Below are 16,919 nucleotides of genomic sequence, written 5' to 3' on the forward strand. Positions count from 1 at the left end.
CATTGAGATGTGAAGTGGAAGCCACGTAGACATGGAGTGCATCTTAACTAGAAGATGTGCAGCCAGCTCTCCAGGCTCGAGGCTTAGTGTACGCTGCAGGGGTGTGTGATCAAGCTCCCATGGCCTGTGGCGAGGGTGCTGTGGTCTTCCTTGGTGACCACGACTCCTGTGACCCCATACCGCATCGACAAGGTGGAGGCAAAGCTTCTTAAAATCTCGGATGCTTTATTTACCAGAGGGGCTGGGTCTGCTGGCCAGGCTGGCGATGGCCGTGGGGCCCAGCTCAGTCTTCCAAGGGTGAGGCCAGGCAGCCTTGCCATGGTGAGCAGGGACAAGTGTTCCCTTTACGGCCTTGGTAGGGTTCTGCCTGGCGGCAGCCAAGGTAAGCAGTGGGCACCAGCACTGCCATCTCAGGAAGGCACTTTCAACCTCGGGGTCCCCAGGAAGAACTGGAGGACACGGTCAGCCAGGAGTGCCAGGCAGAAGTCCAGGAGCAGGACCTGGGCGATGACCAGCTTGAACTGTGAAGGCAGGGAGGGCAGATGAGGCTGGGACTTAGGGAGGCCGGGCCCACAGCCACCCGCACAGGGTCGCTCACCTCCACAGGGATGTCCACCAGGCCAAACTGGCTGTTGAAGTCAGGCGAGGAGCCGAGGAGCAGGCCAACGATGGCCAGCAGGGAGACGGCCAGGCTCCACACCAGCGGCTTGTTCTCAGGCAGACTCTCCATGAACGGCGGGCCCTGCGGAGACAGAGGCCTGTGTGTGTTGGGGGCCGAGTGGGCACGGGGGTGGGCGTGAGGGAAGGGGCCAGGCCTCACCTTGTAGTTGATGGCGAAGGTGGCCATTTGCATGGCCATGGCCATGATGTACACTGTGCTGTTGACGAGGCTCGGCTCAAACTCCTTGTACAAGTCTACAAACTGCTCCCGCCTGCAGGGACACGTGGGGGTCAGGGCCCCTCTCCTGCTCGCAAACCCTCTGCATTCTCCACTGCCCTGGCACAGAGCTATTGCTCTGCTGTTTCCCGCCCCAGACAACCCCCAGGCTCTCCTGCCGATGCCTGCACGTGGCCGGCTGCCAGCGTGGCCTGCTCCAGGGACACCTACTTCTCAGGGCTCCGGGCCTGGGCCTCACTGTACAGGTAGATGAGGCTCAGGAAGTGCACGAAGAACTGCAGCATGACTGTGAGGATCGTGTACAGGTTGAAGATGTTGGGCAGGGGCCGCTCGCGGGAGAGGGTCTTGAGGGGCTGTAGAGGCAGGGGTGGGTTCAGGGCCTGGCTTGCCCTGGGGCCACCCTCTGCAGACAGCTACCACCCAACCAGGGCTCGGGCTGGCACTGCTGCCCTGGACGACCCTGTGGTAGACTTCCCATGGCAGCCAGCCTTGGGCTCCTGAGGTCTTGAAGCAGACCTGACTGCTGCGATCCCATCCTGTTTCCAAGGCACCTGAAGCCCTCCCTGAGGCCCGGGGAACAGGCACAGCCCCCTCAGCTGGCCTCCCACTCTGCTTTCTTGGTTGCCAGCAGCTCTCTCTCGGTGAGTCAGCCTGCTGGTCAGCATGGCGCAGGCCTCCCTGGCTCTCCACAAGGCCGTCTGTTCACTCTGGCTGTTTTTGGTAATTATTTCCCATCTGTCCCCTCCTGGCCTGTGGGGCTCTGTGCAGCCCACCTGAGACCCCAGCCTGTGGACAGAGGGGGGCCCCATGGGGAGCCACCTAGGAGCCTTGTCCTGCATCCGCCTACTCGCACCTCCTGTGCCACCCTGGGTCCCCATCTTTAACGAGGGATGATAGTTCCCATAGGTGTCCTGGTCTCCCTGCAGCTCTGGGGCCCACCTTGGAACGCGAGATGAAGAGGAAGCAGCCGGCCAGCAGCAGCCCCTGCAGCGTGGCCTGGAAGTCGCTGAACTTGACGCCCTCCAGATAGAGGACGCTCTGGCTGTAGGCCAGGATGAGGGCGTTGAGCGCCAGGATCTTGAACATCTGCAGTGTGGTCACCAGCGTGCAGCGGCCCTGCTTGATCACATGGCAGACTGCGGGGTAGAGGAGGCAGGTTAGGGGTGCCGGGGGCTGGGGCTGGGCGGGGCTCTGGGGGGCGGGCAGGAACTCACTGCACTGGATGGAGGAGAGCTTGGAGGTGAAAGGGGCGGCGATGCTGGCGTCCCCCAGCTTCACGATGGGTGTGTTCTCGTCCTCGAGGTCCCGCAGCACCTGGCTCAGGCGGTCCTGTGATGGGCACAACAGTCAGCCCTGGCCGGCAGGGTGCCCGGCCTCCCCTCCAGAGACTCACCCTCTGGGAGGCAGGCTGCTCCTCGTGGGGCTGCAGCCCTGCCCTTTGCTTGGCCGTCCTGGAGGTGGCCCTGCCACCACTGCTGTTCAGCACCGGGCTGTCTCGGGGCCGCCGTCGCCGCTCCACCACGCGCTCAGGAGCGTTGGCCAGCAGTGCTACACCTGGGGCCGTTAGAGCAGGGGTCAGGGGCGTGGCCAGCCCAGAGCTGCTGCACCCTGAGCCCTGCAGCCTCTTTTAAGAACAGTTCCCAGATCTCCGCATTTTAATCTCACCTCCCCAAGGAGATCTTGGAAGACCTTTATATTGCTTCCCACAAACTACTTAAGAAAATACACAAAGCTCATGAGAAATTAGCCACAGTGGTTTCCCAAGACACACTGCTCAGGAAGCATGTGGCTCTGGGAGCAGGAGCGCACGCAGTGTGTGACGAGGGCCTTAGAGCAGGGCTCACCCACGTCAGCGTGCTTCAGGGCGCCCACGTCGTTGGTGCCATCGCCGCACATGAGGGTCACGTAGCCCAGTTCCTTCAGGCTGGTGATGACAAACTCCTGCGTGGCAGAGGCAGGCTAAGCATGGTTGCACGCCCGCCCCGGGCCCAAGTTCCTGCTCCCAGGCCCGGCACGCACCTTCTGTTTGGGGGCCACGCGGGCAAACACCTGCACATGGGGGATGAGGCAGAGCAGCTGCTGGGGGTCGGTAGCCTGCAGGTGGGCCAGGCCGTCGCCGGTCAGGCACAGTGCGTGCTCCAGGGCCAGTGTCTTTGGGGAGCCCGGCAACAGGGGGAGCACAATACTGCCGTCAATGGAACGCCACTCGCAGGGTCGGCCTGTGGGCAGCACCATGTCAGGGAAGGGGGTGAAGCCACCCCAACCCACTGCACTACAGCCTTGCCAGCTCAGCCCTGCTCCGGTGCTCCAGAGGACGCTCACAGGACCTGCAGGGACAGCCTGGGGAGCCAAGCTGCCTGGGACTGTGTGACGGCCGATGCCCACCTAGGATACTTCAACTCTTCCCCTAAGGGAGCCCCACCTGCGCTGCCACTCAAAACCCTGCTTTCTATTCTGCTCACGCTCCAGTCAGGCACCTCCTTTCTCTGAAGATCTTGGCCCAGACTTGGATGCCAGGTGTTGAGGACAATGGCTGTGGACAGGCCACCTGCCCTGTACTGGCCTGCTCACCTGGACTGCTGCTCAGACCAGCTTCACTGTCAACTAACAGTTCTGATCACCTGTCTGGGACACCTGTTCACAACCCCCAGGTCCAGGGAAGGCCCAGCACCTGGCACCAGGATGGAAGGAGACCTGGGACCTACAGCCCAGAGGTGGCGACAGAGTTCTCAGAGAGGCAGCTGGGAGGCTCCAGAAGCCGCCTTGCCAGGTGCTCCGGGCACCTTCTGTCCCCAGTCCTGTGATGCTCCTGCTCCCCACCCAGGTCCTCACTTGGCACCAGCACACGACCTGGCAAGTGGACGCACTTCTGACCTCTAGTTCCTGGTCTACAAAGCAGGTCCAACAGCCAACAGTGGTCAGCTTCCTCCGGTAACACGCACCAGGACCCCGCCTGGGGCCTGGCCATGCCAAGCACTTGGCCAACAGTGCCATCCCCAGTGTTGGGGGTGGCAGAAAACCGCGCTGCCCAGTGACCACGGGGTCAGGTGTTCGAGGACACTGCTGCTCACTGAGGACTAGCACGCACATGGGCTGGTGGACCGGAGCTGCCCCTGGCCCAGGGTCCACCCTTCAGCCCTTGCCCAGAGCAGGTCCAGAGCTTCACCTTTCTGCGAGGGAGGCTGCAAGATGAGTGTGTGGGCCTTGTCAATGAAGTGCAGCTCCTGGGCAACATGGCAGGCCGTGAGCGGGTTGTCCCCTGTGATCATGACCACCTGGGGGAGAGGCGAGGCTTGTCAGGGTGGGCTGCAGGGAGAGAAGCCCAGCCTGGACACGTGGCAAGCATCTCCTCGGGCCGGGTGTGAAGCGAGGGCCAGGCTCTCTAATGGAGATGCCAGACCAGACGGGGCTCCAGGGGCCACATCTACCCCACCCAGGCGTGTGCACAAGTGAGAGGAGTATGTGTTCCTGAGAACACTCACAGCCCGCCCCCACACGCTGGGGATTGAGCTGGGGCCTCACGCGAGGCTAGGCAGGTGCCCCACCACTGACCCATGACTCCAACCTTCCACAGCTTTAATTTGCGGCTCATTAAGAGCCAGCCTCCTCCGCAGCACTTGTGGCTGGGCGCTGCCTGTGGGGGAACACTGGTGGTTGGAAGACCAGGCTGTGGACCAGCTGGGCTCCATCACAGCATCTTCCTGCCCTGATGCTGCCACCTTTGGGGCTACTCAGCTCACAGCCCAAACACATCCGAGTCCCCAAAGAGACAATACAAACCAGATAGGCAGACAAACCCCAGCCGGCAAGGAGAAAACCAAATCACTAGGGAGGAGCTGCCTGTGGGGGCGCTGCCTCCACGCCTCTTGGCCCCCAGCCTCTCCCTCCCAGGGACGATGGGGCTCTGTGCAGGTGACACTGGGGGCCAGTAGGTCCCAGAGCGCATGCTCAGGCCCTTGGCTGTGAGAGCACCTCCTAGGCACCTCGCTGTCCTCTGCTCCCCGCCCTGCCCCGTACCCGGTGGGACGCATTCTGGATCTCTCGGATCACAGCCTTGGAGTCGGCCTTGAGTGGGCAGGAGACCACGATGAAACCAACGAACTTGAGGCTGCACTCCAGGGCCTCCCGCTTGACCTCCCGGGCCTGTGGACAGATGTGTGCCTCAGCACCTGCCCCACATGGCACAAGCAGGGGCAGGAGGCCTTCCTCAGCAGCTGGCACCTCCTGAAACCCTGCTGGGGGCTGGGGGGCCCGCTAGGGCCTAGAGGAGAGGAGGCCATGAGGCTCCTCGAGGGGTGGGGTTCCGCAGGGGCCGGCCTCTTCCTGCTGGTTGTGGACATGGGCATGGCACAGAGCCCCCTAAAGCTCAGCTTGAGTGAGGCCGAGACTCTTCCAGCAGCCAGTAACCCTGGCCCACCCTCTGCCTCAGGAACTCACACAGTACAAGGGGATGAAGAGCCGCAGAAAGCAGAGTGCTGAGAGCCACGAGGACGGGAGTGGGGCAGACGGGGTCGGGGACAGATCTGAAGGAGGCGAGGCCTGTGCCCTGGGAAGCAGGGGGCCCAGGCCCAGGTGCAAGGCACAGCACTGACAAGAGAGCGCTGACTGTGAGCTTTGGCTGGACGTGGGCTAGGCACAGTAAGGTGACCGGACAGCAAGTTCTACAAGGCTCTTGAGGTTTCAAGGCCTAGGAGGACTGCAGGAGGGCCACAGTGGGAAGAGGACAGGAACGTGGGTGAGAGCTGAAGATGCAGTGAAGACCAGACGCTGGGGCCTAGGTGGTGTGGCAGGGCGGGGACGGGTGCCCAGGCTCACGGGGGCTCTGCAGGAGGCAGCCCCTCTGTGGGGCCCGACGCCCCTAGAGGGTGAGAGCCTGGCCCTTACCTGCTGGTGGGTGAGGTGCCCCAGCTCCTTGTACCCCAGCGCCAGCACGCGGGCTCCTTCCCGGGAGATCTCGGTGTGGATGTGGTGGTAGTCAGGCGGACACTGGGAGAACTGCAGGGAAGCAGGTGTGTCACCGTGTGCCCCTCGCCCTCCCTGCCTCGCCCCAGGACGGGCCAGCTCACCATGGAGTACAGGGTTTCGGGGGCCCCCTTCACAGCTGCGATGTAGCAGAGGTCAGTGGAGCCGAGCTTCTCATAGGAGGCGAGCACGGACATTCGCTTTAGGGCACTGGCAAAATGAAAGCGCTGGTGAATTTTCAGCCCCTGAGTTTTAATACTTCGGGGGAATACTTTCTCATCTGGAAACAAATAAGTAGGAGTCCTGAGGGCTTCGCTCCCACGAGGCAGCCAAGCCCCCGCCTCTCCCTGCCCGCTGCCCACTGCCCGGGCCCGCTCACGGGAGGGCTCTGCTTCAGGGGTTGGGCTCGGGCATGCTGACGCCGTGGCTTCAGCCGGGGCAGCGTGGCTCTGCCCACGTGTCCAGGGCCAGTCAGTGTGGGCCACTTGCCTTGGGTGAAGCCATGGCGCCTGAGGTTCTGAGCCCTCACCTTTGGTAAGTGTCCAGTCCACAGCTGTTAGCATGGCCTTCTCCAGGGGGTCACCCACAAGGGTGCCGTCATCAAGCTGCATAAGGGAGTGGCAGGAGGCCAGGGCCCGGTGCGTCTCCACGGGGATGCTGGACACTGGGGTCACCTCCTTCCCGTCTCTGCAAGGAAAGGGACAGCAGATGACATGGCAGAGGCGGGCAGGTGGGGCGGGGACAGGAGACCCTAGGAAGTGCAGCAAAGGCGACCAGGATAGGCCACTGGACAACACTCTCTGTCAGTCCCTGCTGGCCTCACGGTAGCCCCGGAGGCCGCGCACTGTGCAGGTGGTCACCTGGTTGGTGTGGGCAGCTGCTGCCGCCACACATACCCCTGGGGGCCCCAGGACTCAGACCTGGGGCAAAGTCTTCACTTTGGGGTTGAACTCAGGTCTGTCCCTTGACATCCCAGAAACCCCACTGCTGGGTACCCCTGAGGCCCAGGGCCCCCACTTACCTCAGCCCAGCCACACCACGGACCACAAGGCTGTCACTGGTGAGTGTCCCTGTCTTGTCAAAGCAGCATACCTCCACCTTGCCGGCAAAGGGGATCCGGAAGGGCTCCGTGCAGTACATGTCTGGGGAGAAAGTCAGCATCAGGGCTGACGCCAGACCCACTCTCCTCAGCAGCCCGGGCCTGCCTGTCATACTCACAGAGCTTGGCCAGGGCGATGAGGGAGGTGTTGACAGCCAGGGACAGCTCGATGGGCAGCTCAGGGGGCACGACCGAAGTGAGGATCAGGGTGCACTCTAGAAACAGCTTGTAGCGGTTCCGGCTGGGGTCCTTGGTGCCTGCGGAGACAGGGCCTGCCAGCTGGGGGCCACTGCATGGGGGCAGGAGAGCGGCCGGGCCCGCCGCTTACCTTCAATCCACACATAGGCAGCTGCTGCGATGGCAAAGACCAGGAGGAACAGGATGAAAATGAAGGTCTCTAGGTTGTTTGCGGTCACCCTCTTGACCCCAAAGAGGATTGTACGGAGCAGCTTGCCCTGGGGGACAGAAGGACAGCAATCTTTCCTGGGGGGAGGCCTGTGTGGGAAGAGAGGCTTTCCCACTGGAGACACCAAGCCCTTGGGAGGCCAAGACAGGAGGATTGTAGGTTCAAGACCAGACTCATCAATTTAGTGAGGCCCTCAGCAACTGAGCAAGTCTCTGTTTCAAAATAAGAAACAAAGCCGGGCGTGGTGGCACATGCCTGTCATCCCAGTACTTGGGAACCTGAGACAGGAGGATCCCAGGTTCGTGGCCAGACTCACTTAGTGAGGTCTTCCACAACTTAATGAAACCCTGTTTCAAAATAGTTAAAAAATAGGGCTGGGGGTGTAGCTCAGAGGTAGAATGCCCCTGGATTTAATCCCCAGTACTGCATAAAAAAAAAACCAAAAACCAAAAACCAAAAACCAAAAACCAACGCTCAGGCTGCTTTAAGGGTAAGTGGAGCTTACTAGAGTAACTCCATACACGCCGCAATCTTAGTCACTAATCCCACTGTGCTCTCTGGGCCCCATCAGAACCTTCAGGGAAAGCAGGCCTGGCCGTGGGCTCAGCTCTGCACCCTGCCTCAACCCAGGCCACGGATGTCCTGGGGTCTAGAAGGGCCAGCGTTTCAGATGCACCACCGCCCCAGTGCCCCTCTCCCTAGACCTGGCCAAGGCCTCCCACCTGGGATGTGTTGAAGCCAGTCCGCAGGACGTAGGCCACGCACCCGTTGTCAACCGCTGGGGAGACAAACAGAGCAGCCATCACTCAGGTCACCCCACCGATGCCCTCAGATCATGCAGACGTGGGGGTGGGGCGGGAGTCAGGACACTCCTAGAAGCTCTGAGGCACCTACGCTTCAGGCCCGAGGTGGCCTTCTGGGGTGGGATGTGCTGCACCACCTTGGTGCCCCCGAAGATGACATGGAGCCGGGAGTCGGCCTGCAGGTCCAGCACCCGATCTGGATTAAGGTCTTCGATTGGCTCCTGGGAGAGACCAGACTTGGATGGCAGCCCCCTTCCCCGACCCAGTGAACCCTGACCCAGTGAACTCCTGGGAGTCACCCCCTCCGCTTTCTCCCAGGTCACCAACACCCCAGGGCATGTGAAGGTGCCCCAGATGCCTTTGCTTCTCTCGTCTCCTGCCCGATACCACCTAGCTCCCCTTTGCCCATGCGCCGACTCCTCCATGATGCCCAGGCGCCGTCCCAGCTCAGCCACTCTCTCTGCCCTGGTGGGTTCCTCCTTTAGGACCAGGACCCTGCCCCGACTACGAACCTTCATCTGCGGCACCGACTCCCCGGTGAGCATGGCCTCGTCCACGATACAGCGGCCCCGCAGCAGCAGCACATCGCAAGGCACCAAGTTCTCCTGCGGGGAGCGGCCTGCGGGGAAGGGGAGAGTTGGCCAGAGGCCCTGAGGTTGGAGCTCCCACCCGGCCTGAATGGTACTGGGTCTTACCGATGGAGACGATGTCCCCGGGAACCACCTCGTCGCTGGCGACGGGCCGCCACTTGCGGCTCCGGTAGACCTGGGCAGAGCGTGTGCTTGTCAGTTACCCCCTGCCCCCCAAAGCGCCCCCCAGGCACCCTCGCGAGCAGCACCTGGATCATGTGGGGCTTGTTGCCCATCTTCCGGATCTCCGACATGTTGCGCATCTGCTGCTGCACCAGCGAGGCCTCGAAAGCCACCAGCATGGAGAGCGTGAAGACGCTGTAGTACCAGTACTCGTCCAGGCACCAGAGCCCCACGCAGAACACCTGCGAAGCACAGGGCGGCGCCCGTCCTCACCCAACTGCCCTGTCTGCAGAGCCCCGCAGGTGCGAGACAGGCCCGTGAAGACAGAGAGGTTTGGATGGGGCAGAGACTTGCTCTGGCTGCGAAAGCACCAAGGAAGGGCACAGGGAGAAGGAGCAGAGCTACTGCTTTACCTGAAACACGAAGAAGGGGGCTGTGGCTCTCTCCTTGAAAAGCTCCGAGAAGTCGGGTACCACCATCTCGGCCCTGCAAGATACCACACCCCACATCCTTTCCCTGGTGCAAGGAGGCCTGAGGTGTGATGGCCCCACGCCACACCTCTACCTGGGGACCCTGCAGCCCTCATGGAGTCAGACCCCCTGGCCGAGGTAGGCTTCCAGCTGGGCGACCACTGGACCTACAAGGCCGCTGCTCTACAGAGCATGAGACCTGGGGTCTGCAAGAGGTTCTTCCAGCACTGTCCACCCGAGGGGGGCTGAGTAAGACAAGAACCTCGTCACCTGGAGACACAGCACACGGAGGAGTACCTGACCAACAAGGGGACCCCTAAAGTTGCAGAGGTGGCCCGGAGCTGGGTACTGGCTGTGGATTCCCCTGGGGCCTAAAATACGGAGCCTGAACCCCCCTAAAGTGTCCTACAAACTAGGCTTTTCTAAAAATTCCCTGAATGAGCTGGGCATGGTGGCGCACACCTGTAATCCCAGTACTTGGAAGGTAGAGACAGGAGAATCCCAGGTTTGCAGCTAGCCTTAGCAACTTAGTGAGACCCTGCTTCAAAATGTTAAATAAAACAGAGCCAGGGATGTAGCTTAAAGAAAGAATGCCCCTCAGTTCAATCCCCAGTAATACACATACAAAATTCTCTCAATAAAATCCTTGAAATTCATGGAGCTTGGCATAAGGATGTCTGCTGTGCCATTATATACAGTGGCCCAGCTTATAAGGGACCAATCAGGGCCATCCTTAATCTGCCCCGAAAGGAAGGAATACACATTCAACACTGGAGGACATGAGAGGAAGAAGAGACACAATGACCCTGCTGTTGTAAAAAATCTTAACAGCCAGGCATGATGGTGCACGCCTGCAATCCCAGAACCTGGACACTGAGACAGGAAGGCCACAGTCTCAGCAACTAAGGCCCTTCACAACTTGGTGAGACTCTGTTTTGAAATAAAAAGGAAAAAAAAAAAAAAAAAAAAAAGGCTGGGGGTGTAGTTCAGAGGTGAACCCCCAAGTTCAATCCCCACTGCTGCACACAGATCCCTGGAGTCTGGGTTTCTGGGTGGAGGACCACTTCGCGGGGGCTGTGCTGGGAGCGTCGAGCCAGGTGACAGGGCCGGAAGTGAGTTTCAAGCTGCCCCGGGGATGTGTGCTGCCCTGTGTGGTTTTGGTGAAGGTTAAATGAGAGCCAGTGCGGGGCATCACCATTTCACCCAGAACAGACACCCACCGTGGCCACCATGTTTTTCTTCTGGTGCTTGGGCCTTGCCATGCTGAGCACAGGCTCCACACCGAGCCATCCTCCCAGGCCTACCGATGCCTACACCGCCAGCCCTTTTTTTGGAGACAGAGTCTTGCCTAGTTTTCCAGGCTGGCCTTGAATTCACCAATCCTCTTCCCTTGGCCTCCCAAGCAGCTGGGATTACAGGTGTGCACCATCATATCTGGCTAGGGGCAGAAATTGGCACACTTGGGCTCTCTCGTGAGAGCAAGGGCTCCCGGTTCCAGACCCCCAGGTGGTTCCTGTCGATAGACAAGTTTGGCAGAGACTAGAGCAGGGCAGGACAGAAACGCCAAAGGGGCCACAAGGAAGTAAGGGACTCACTTGTTGCTCCCAAATTTCTTCTCAGCTGCTCGGATCTCCGCGTCTTCCTGGAACCCTCTGTTGCTCTGGTAGTAGGAGAAGGCGTGCCCCACGGGAAACGCCACAGGCAGGAACTGCTTCTTCTCGAGGGCATCGTAGGAGTACTTGATCTTCTGGAACTCAAAGGACAACACCTCCAGCCCGTCTTCACCCTGCAGCACAGGCCTGTTGGTGGCAGCGGCCCCTGACCCGAGGGCTATGAGCACCCAGTGGGCCCTCCCGAGCCCCGCTCAGGCAGCCTGCCAGACTGTCCCTACCTCATCACGGTGCAGGGCCACAAGCTCGGTGGAGCCATTGTTGGGGGTCGGCACCACCTTCACGAAGGTTGCCTTGCTGGGGTCGTATTCCTGTCAGAGCAAAGCATCACCACTGAATCCTCAACCCCAGGGCGGGGGGTGGATGCCGCAGCTCTAACAGACAATTTCCCAACATGCCACCAGGCTCTGGTGCTGGCCTGGCCACCCGCCAGTCAGTTACGATGACAAGGGACGCCACTGCTCCATGCCCCTAACTCTGTATTATAAAGCTGGGTCAGAGAGTACCCACACCCAGGGCTTGGCGGGAAGAATGCCAGCAGGCACCTAGCATATTCTCAGTACATGCCCTGCCACAGCCCACCCGCTCCTACCCTGCCCTCACTTGTCTGGTCTGAGGGAAGGGCCTCCGCCTGTCCTTTCCTCTGCCGGCTCCTCCATGCCTCAGGCCTTCACTCAGATGTCACCTTCTCAGGAGCTCTTCCCTGCAAGTCCCCTCGCTCATCTCAATATTTTCTCTTTTTTTGTTTTTGGTGCTAGAAGGTGAACCCTGGGGCATTCTACCTCTGAGCTACACCCCCAGCCCTATTTTATTTATTTTGAAATAGGGTCTCACCAGGTTGCAGAGGCTGGTCATAAATCTGTGATCCTCCTGTTTCAGCCTCCCAAGTACTGAGATTACAAGTGTGCACTACCACACCTGCCTTTTTTTGTGGTGCCGGGAATGGAAACTATGGCCTCGCATATACTAGGCAAGTGCTCTACCACGGATCTACATCCCTAGCCCCTATTACCTACTTAATTACTTACTTACTTATTTTTTGTGCTACTAGGGATGGAACCCAGGGGCATTCTACCTCCAAGCTACCCCCCCAGCCCTATTTTTTTTTTGGTGGGTCTGGAACCCAGGGGCATTCGATATCTGAGTTACACCCCCTGCCCTACTTTTTATTCTTTATTTTGAAACAAGGTCTCACTAAGTTACAGAGGGCTGAGGCTGTCCGCGAACTGTGATCCTCTGGTCTCAGCCTCCTGAATTCTAGGATTACCAGTATATGCCACCAAGCCAGGTCTCAGCCCTATTCTCCCAGATGCTAGGATTACAAGTGTGTTCCACCATGCCTGGCTTTGTTTATTTACTTATTGTAGTACTGAGAATTGAACCCAGCGGTATTTTACCTCTGAACTATACCCCCAACCCTATTTTACTTTGTTTTAGAAAGTCTTGCTACTTTTTAGAACTGTCCTTGAACTTGTGATCCTTCTGTCTCAGCTTCCAATGCAGTATGGTTACAGGTGTGTGCCATCATGCCACACACACATCATGCCAGGCATTACTTTATTTTGAGGCAGGGTCTTGCTTAGTTGCCCAGGCTGCCCTTGAACTTGAGATCTTCCTCCTGCCTCAGCCTCTCAAGTAGTGGGGATCACAGGAGTGCCTCTTGATTTTTTTTTTTTTGAGTGTTTAGGGATGGAACCCAGGGGCATTTGACCTCTGAGCTACACCCCCTGCCCTATTTTTTATTCTTTATTTTGAAACAGGTTTTCACTACGTTGTAGAGGGCCTAAGTCGCTGAGGTTGTCCACGAACAGTGAACTTCCGGTCTCAGCCTCTGAATGCTGGGATTACAAGTGTACACCACCATGCCTGGCTCTCTTGATGCTACCCTTCTCTTCCTCTTTTTTTTTTTTTTGGTGGTGCTAGGGATTGAACCCAGGGGTATTCTACCTCCAAGCTACACCCCCAGCCCGATTTTTTATTCTTCATTTAGTGAACAAATGGCCCTTAGTGAAATAGGGTCTCACTAAGTTGCAGAGGGCCTCACAAAGTAGCGGAGGCTGGCTGCGAACCTGTGATCTTCCTGTCTCAGCCTCCCAAGTACTGGGATTATAAGCATGCGCCGCCAGGCTTGGCTCGATGCTATCTTTCTCTAGCACACCTTCTTAGAATTAGTTCTCATCTACTAATGCCACCAAGGTAGTCGATTTTGCCTGTTTTCTTCACTGCTGTTTACCCAAGACACAGGAAGGACTGCTTCCCAATCCCAGGACCTGCATTCGCTCCATACCTGCTGTGCTAGACCCTATGATGACTGAGGGGAGAGGGAGAAGGAGGAAAGGAGCAGGCTCCTGACAAAGTGCCACCACCTAGGGAGCAAGGTGCAGGCGGAGAAACAGCAGATACAGAACTCTGAGCTCGAGTAACACCGTGGAAGGGAAGTACAAGGTGCTGTACACAGCGCTGGCCCTTGGTCGGCACTCTGCACTTGCTGTCTCAGTGTCTTCTCACAAGCGCACCTGGAACAGGTGCTACGGTTCTCACTTTACAGAAACCAGAACCCACAGAGCAGAATCGTCCATCTGAAATGTGATGCAAACCCAGGTCTGCTCTCCTAACCCCATGGCTGCTTAGTTCCCTCCAGTTCTCCCCTAGAAAGTTCACAGCTACACTGGTTTTTTTTTGGGTGTGTGTGTGCAGGTCTGGGGGTGGAACCCAGGGGCATTTGACCTCCAAGCTACATCCCCAGCCCTATTTTTTTATTCTTTATTTTGAAACAGGGTCTGAGTTGCAGAGGGCCTCACTAAGTAGCTGAGGCTGTCCGAGAACCGCGATCCTCCGGTCTCAGCCTCCCGAATGCTGGGATTACGGGCGTGTGCCACCACACCAGGCTCACAGCTACACTGGTTTAGCTGTAGGCAAAGGGCAGCTGGAAGCCTGGTGTTAGTGGTGCAAGCCTGTAGTCTCAGTCCTTGGAACTTGGGAGACGGAGACAGGAGGACTGAAGGTTTGAGGACAGCCTTGGCAAGTTGTGAGACTCTCATCAACCTACTTAGTTAGACCCTGTTTCAGAACAAGAAAAAAAAAAAAAATTGGGCTGGGGGTGTAGCTCAGATCTAGAATCCCCTGGGTTCAATCCCCAGTAGTACACGAACTCCCCTTCCTTTATTTGTTCCTTGCTGGAAGTCTTTCACTGTACCAACCAAAGCTACAAAGCCCAGAAATATGGGTCCCTCCCTTGGGATCAGTCATATCAGAGGGGAGAACTGGTTCACTTTTTCAGGAGAGGGGAGTAAAGGAGTCAAAAAACACCCAGAGCTGGGGCTGGTGGCGGCTGTCTCTTCTGGTCCTCTTTCCTTTGCCAATACACATCTGGGACTAGAGGGGAAGCCCACTAGAGGCAGACCTCACTTCCCAGGGCTCCAAGCTTGCGGGTGTCATTGGAGGCAGGCCTGGCACTGGCTGTTTGGGTGCCAACCCTGGGCAGCTCCTCATTAGGCAGCGCTCACCCACTTTTAACTCTGGACTGGGGGTCACGCACACTATCTTCCTTGGTGCCTCATGAGCAGTCCTCGCCATCACCACCCCTCTTACAGCTGGATGTCACTGATTCAAGCTGCTGAGCTGCTTCCTCAAAGCCCACTCCTGCTTATCTTTAGCACTGCCATTAAATGCATTTCACTCTCCAGTGGGTCTAGCCTGGGACAGAGGCTGAACCGTGGACAGCCAGATTTGATTCTAGGACCAGACTTTAGAGATAGGGGAAACCCATCCCACAGGTCCAACCTCACACTCTGAATACCAAGGTACAAGATATCTGAGAAGGAAGTTAGGGCTATTTGCAGGGAAACAGCAGCGTCCTCGCCTGTGTGGGAGCTCTAGCATTGACACGTTCTCTCAAACAGCAACATATGCTGAGCCCTGCGCTAGGTCTTACAGGTATTTGTCTTGCTGAATCTAAATGGCTCGTCAAGAAGGAATTCCTGAGAAACCAGGAAGCTCCACACCACGATCGCAGGGCAAAACAAAACCAGCAGCGGGTCAGGATCCAGTCTGGGCCAAAGGGTAGAAGGCGCCGATGGGAAACCGGGCCTACCAGATGGGAGGATCCCGATGGGCCTGGGACCGAGGCAGCAGCGGCGGCGGGGACCAGCGGCGCGGCCCCACAGCGACAAAGGTCGGGCTCGTGCGCCGCGCACTTACCGGGGTGCAGGTGAGCGCGCAGTGCGCGTGCACGGACCAATGCCCCGAGAGGATGGTGAGCGCGTGCGCGAGGCAGATGGTGGCAAGCACAAGCAGCGCGGCCTCGGGGACCTGAGCCCAGCTGCTGCCCCAGCCCCAGCAGCCGGCAGCCGCGGCGCCCAGCCAAGCTGGGTAGAGCAGCCCCGCGAACGGGAGCACGGTGAGGCGCCGCAGCAGAGCCAGCCGCCGGTACGGCCACACCGCGGCCACCAGCTCATCGCCGCTCGCTATGAGGGCCGGCCCGGCGGCAAGGAGCGCGCGCGGCTGCAGCCCGGGCTTGGGCTGCCCGCCGGGCCCGGCCCCGCAAGGCCCGGCCCCGCAGGGCACCGCGCTGCCCGCCGCCGCCATCTTTTCTAGCGCTGCGCTCGCTTCCGGGCAGAGGCACCGCCTCACTTCCGATGTGCTACTTCCGGCGAGCCGGATCGCCGCCATGGTAGCCCGGGGACTAGGAAGCGCCTGAGCAGACGAGCAGGCTGGGCCCGGAAGTGGCGCCGCCATGACAGCCCGGGCCCGGAAGGAGAGGCGGGCGCCGCCGTGACGGGGAGGTCCTGGTCGCCTGGTCGCCTGCTGGCGCTGCCACTCCAGACGCCACCGGAAGGGGCGGGGCCGGCGGGCAGGCGGCGGGGCAGGCCGGGAGCCCCCGCGGCCACCGGGACCGGAAGAGCCGGCCTCTCCTCGAAGACCGCCGCATCCGCCTGCCGAGGGGGCGGGGCCTGGGGAGCGAGGGGGCGGGGCCACAAAGGGCGGGCCCTTCCGGGGCGGGGCTTGTGAGGGATGGGCTTGGCTTTCTACCGCAGGAGCCCACTCAGGCCGGACGTAGAGTCCACGCAGAGCGCTGGCTACCAGATAGCTGTAATGTAATACATGCACGCAAAGTCACGGTAACAAAAGTGAAAAATTAGGCCTGGCGTAGTGGCCCATGCTTGTAATCCCAGCACTTGGGAGGCTGAGGCAGGAGGATTTGCAGATTCGAGAACAGCCTCAGCAGTTAGTAAGGCCCTCTGCAACTTAGTGAGACCCTGTTTCAAAATTTAAAAAAGGGTTGGGTGTAGTTTAGGGGTAGGATGTTCCTGGGTTCGCCGGGCGTGGTGGCGCACGCTTGTAATCCCAGCATTTGGGAGGCTGAGACCGGAGGATCGCAGTTCGCGGACAGCCTCAGCTACTTAGTGAGGCCCTTCGCAATTTGTGATCCCCGCGCTTGGGAGGCAGAGACAGGAGGATCACACAGGTTCGAAGCCAGCCGCGCGCGCTGCTTTAGGAGACCCTGTTTCCAAATAAAAATGTAAAAATAGGTCTGGGAGTGTAGCTCGGAGGTAGAAGGGCTTCCAGGAACCCCAGTACCACCAAGAAAATAAATAAAGAATAAAAAATTGCCCGGGGGGGTGTAGCTCGGAGGTCAAATGTCTCTGGGTTCCACCCCAGACCTGCAAAAAAAAAAAAAAAAGAATGCTCCTGGGTTCAATCCCCAGTGCCACAAAAGAAAAAAAAGAAAAATTAGCTGGGGGTTGATGGTATAGACCTATAATCCTAGTACTTGGAGGGCTAAGGCAGGAGGATCATAGGTTCAAGAATAGCCTCGGTAACTTAGTGGACCCATTTATAGAGACACCCAGCAACTCA

The 16,919-nt window shown here is 58.9% G+C and overlaps 1 protein-coding gene across 1 annotated transcript; it reads right to left on the minus strand.

Annotated features, from left to right (window-relative positions):
* Positions 1-410: 410 nt before the first annotated feature.
* Positions 411-15,647, minus strand: ATP13A1 (ATPase 13A1; the record flags this gene model as incomplete). Its single annotated transcript, XM_080716001.1, has 26 exons — positions 411-521; positions 599-742; positions 821-932; positions 1,109-1,251; positions 1,838-2,034; positions 2,113-2,227; positions 2,292-2,452; positions 2,743-2,839; positions 2,918-3,117; positions 4,065-4,173; positions 4,916-5,041; positions 5,783-5,893; positions 5,965-6,140; positions 6,390-6,547; positions 6,882-7,002; positions 7,079-7,216; positions 7,288-7,414; positions 8,088-8,143; positions 8,260-8,389; positions 8,681-8,787; positions 8,864-8,933; positions 9,007-9,162; positions 9,334-9,406; positions 10,986-11,176; positions 11,282-11,371; positions 15,261-15,647. The coding sequence occupies 26 exons, from the start codon at positions 15,645-15,647 to the stop codon at positions 411-413; spliced, it is 3,606 nt and encodes a 1,201-aa protein (XP_080572127.1).
* Positions 15,648-16,919: the final 1,272 nt, after the last annotated feature.

Source organism: Muscardinus avellanarius, assembly GCF_963383645.1.
Source record: "Muscardinus avellanarius genome assembly, chromosome: 18".
Classification (NCBI taxonomy): Eukaryota; Metazoa; Chordata; class Mammalia; order Rodentia; family Gliridae; genus Muscardinus; species Muscardinus avellanarius.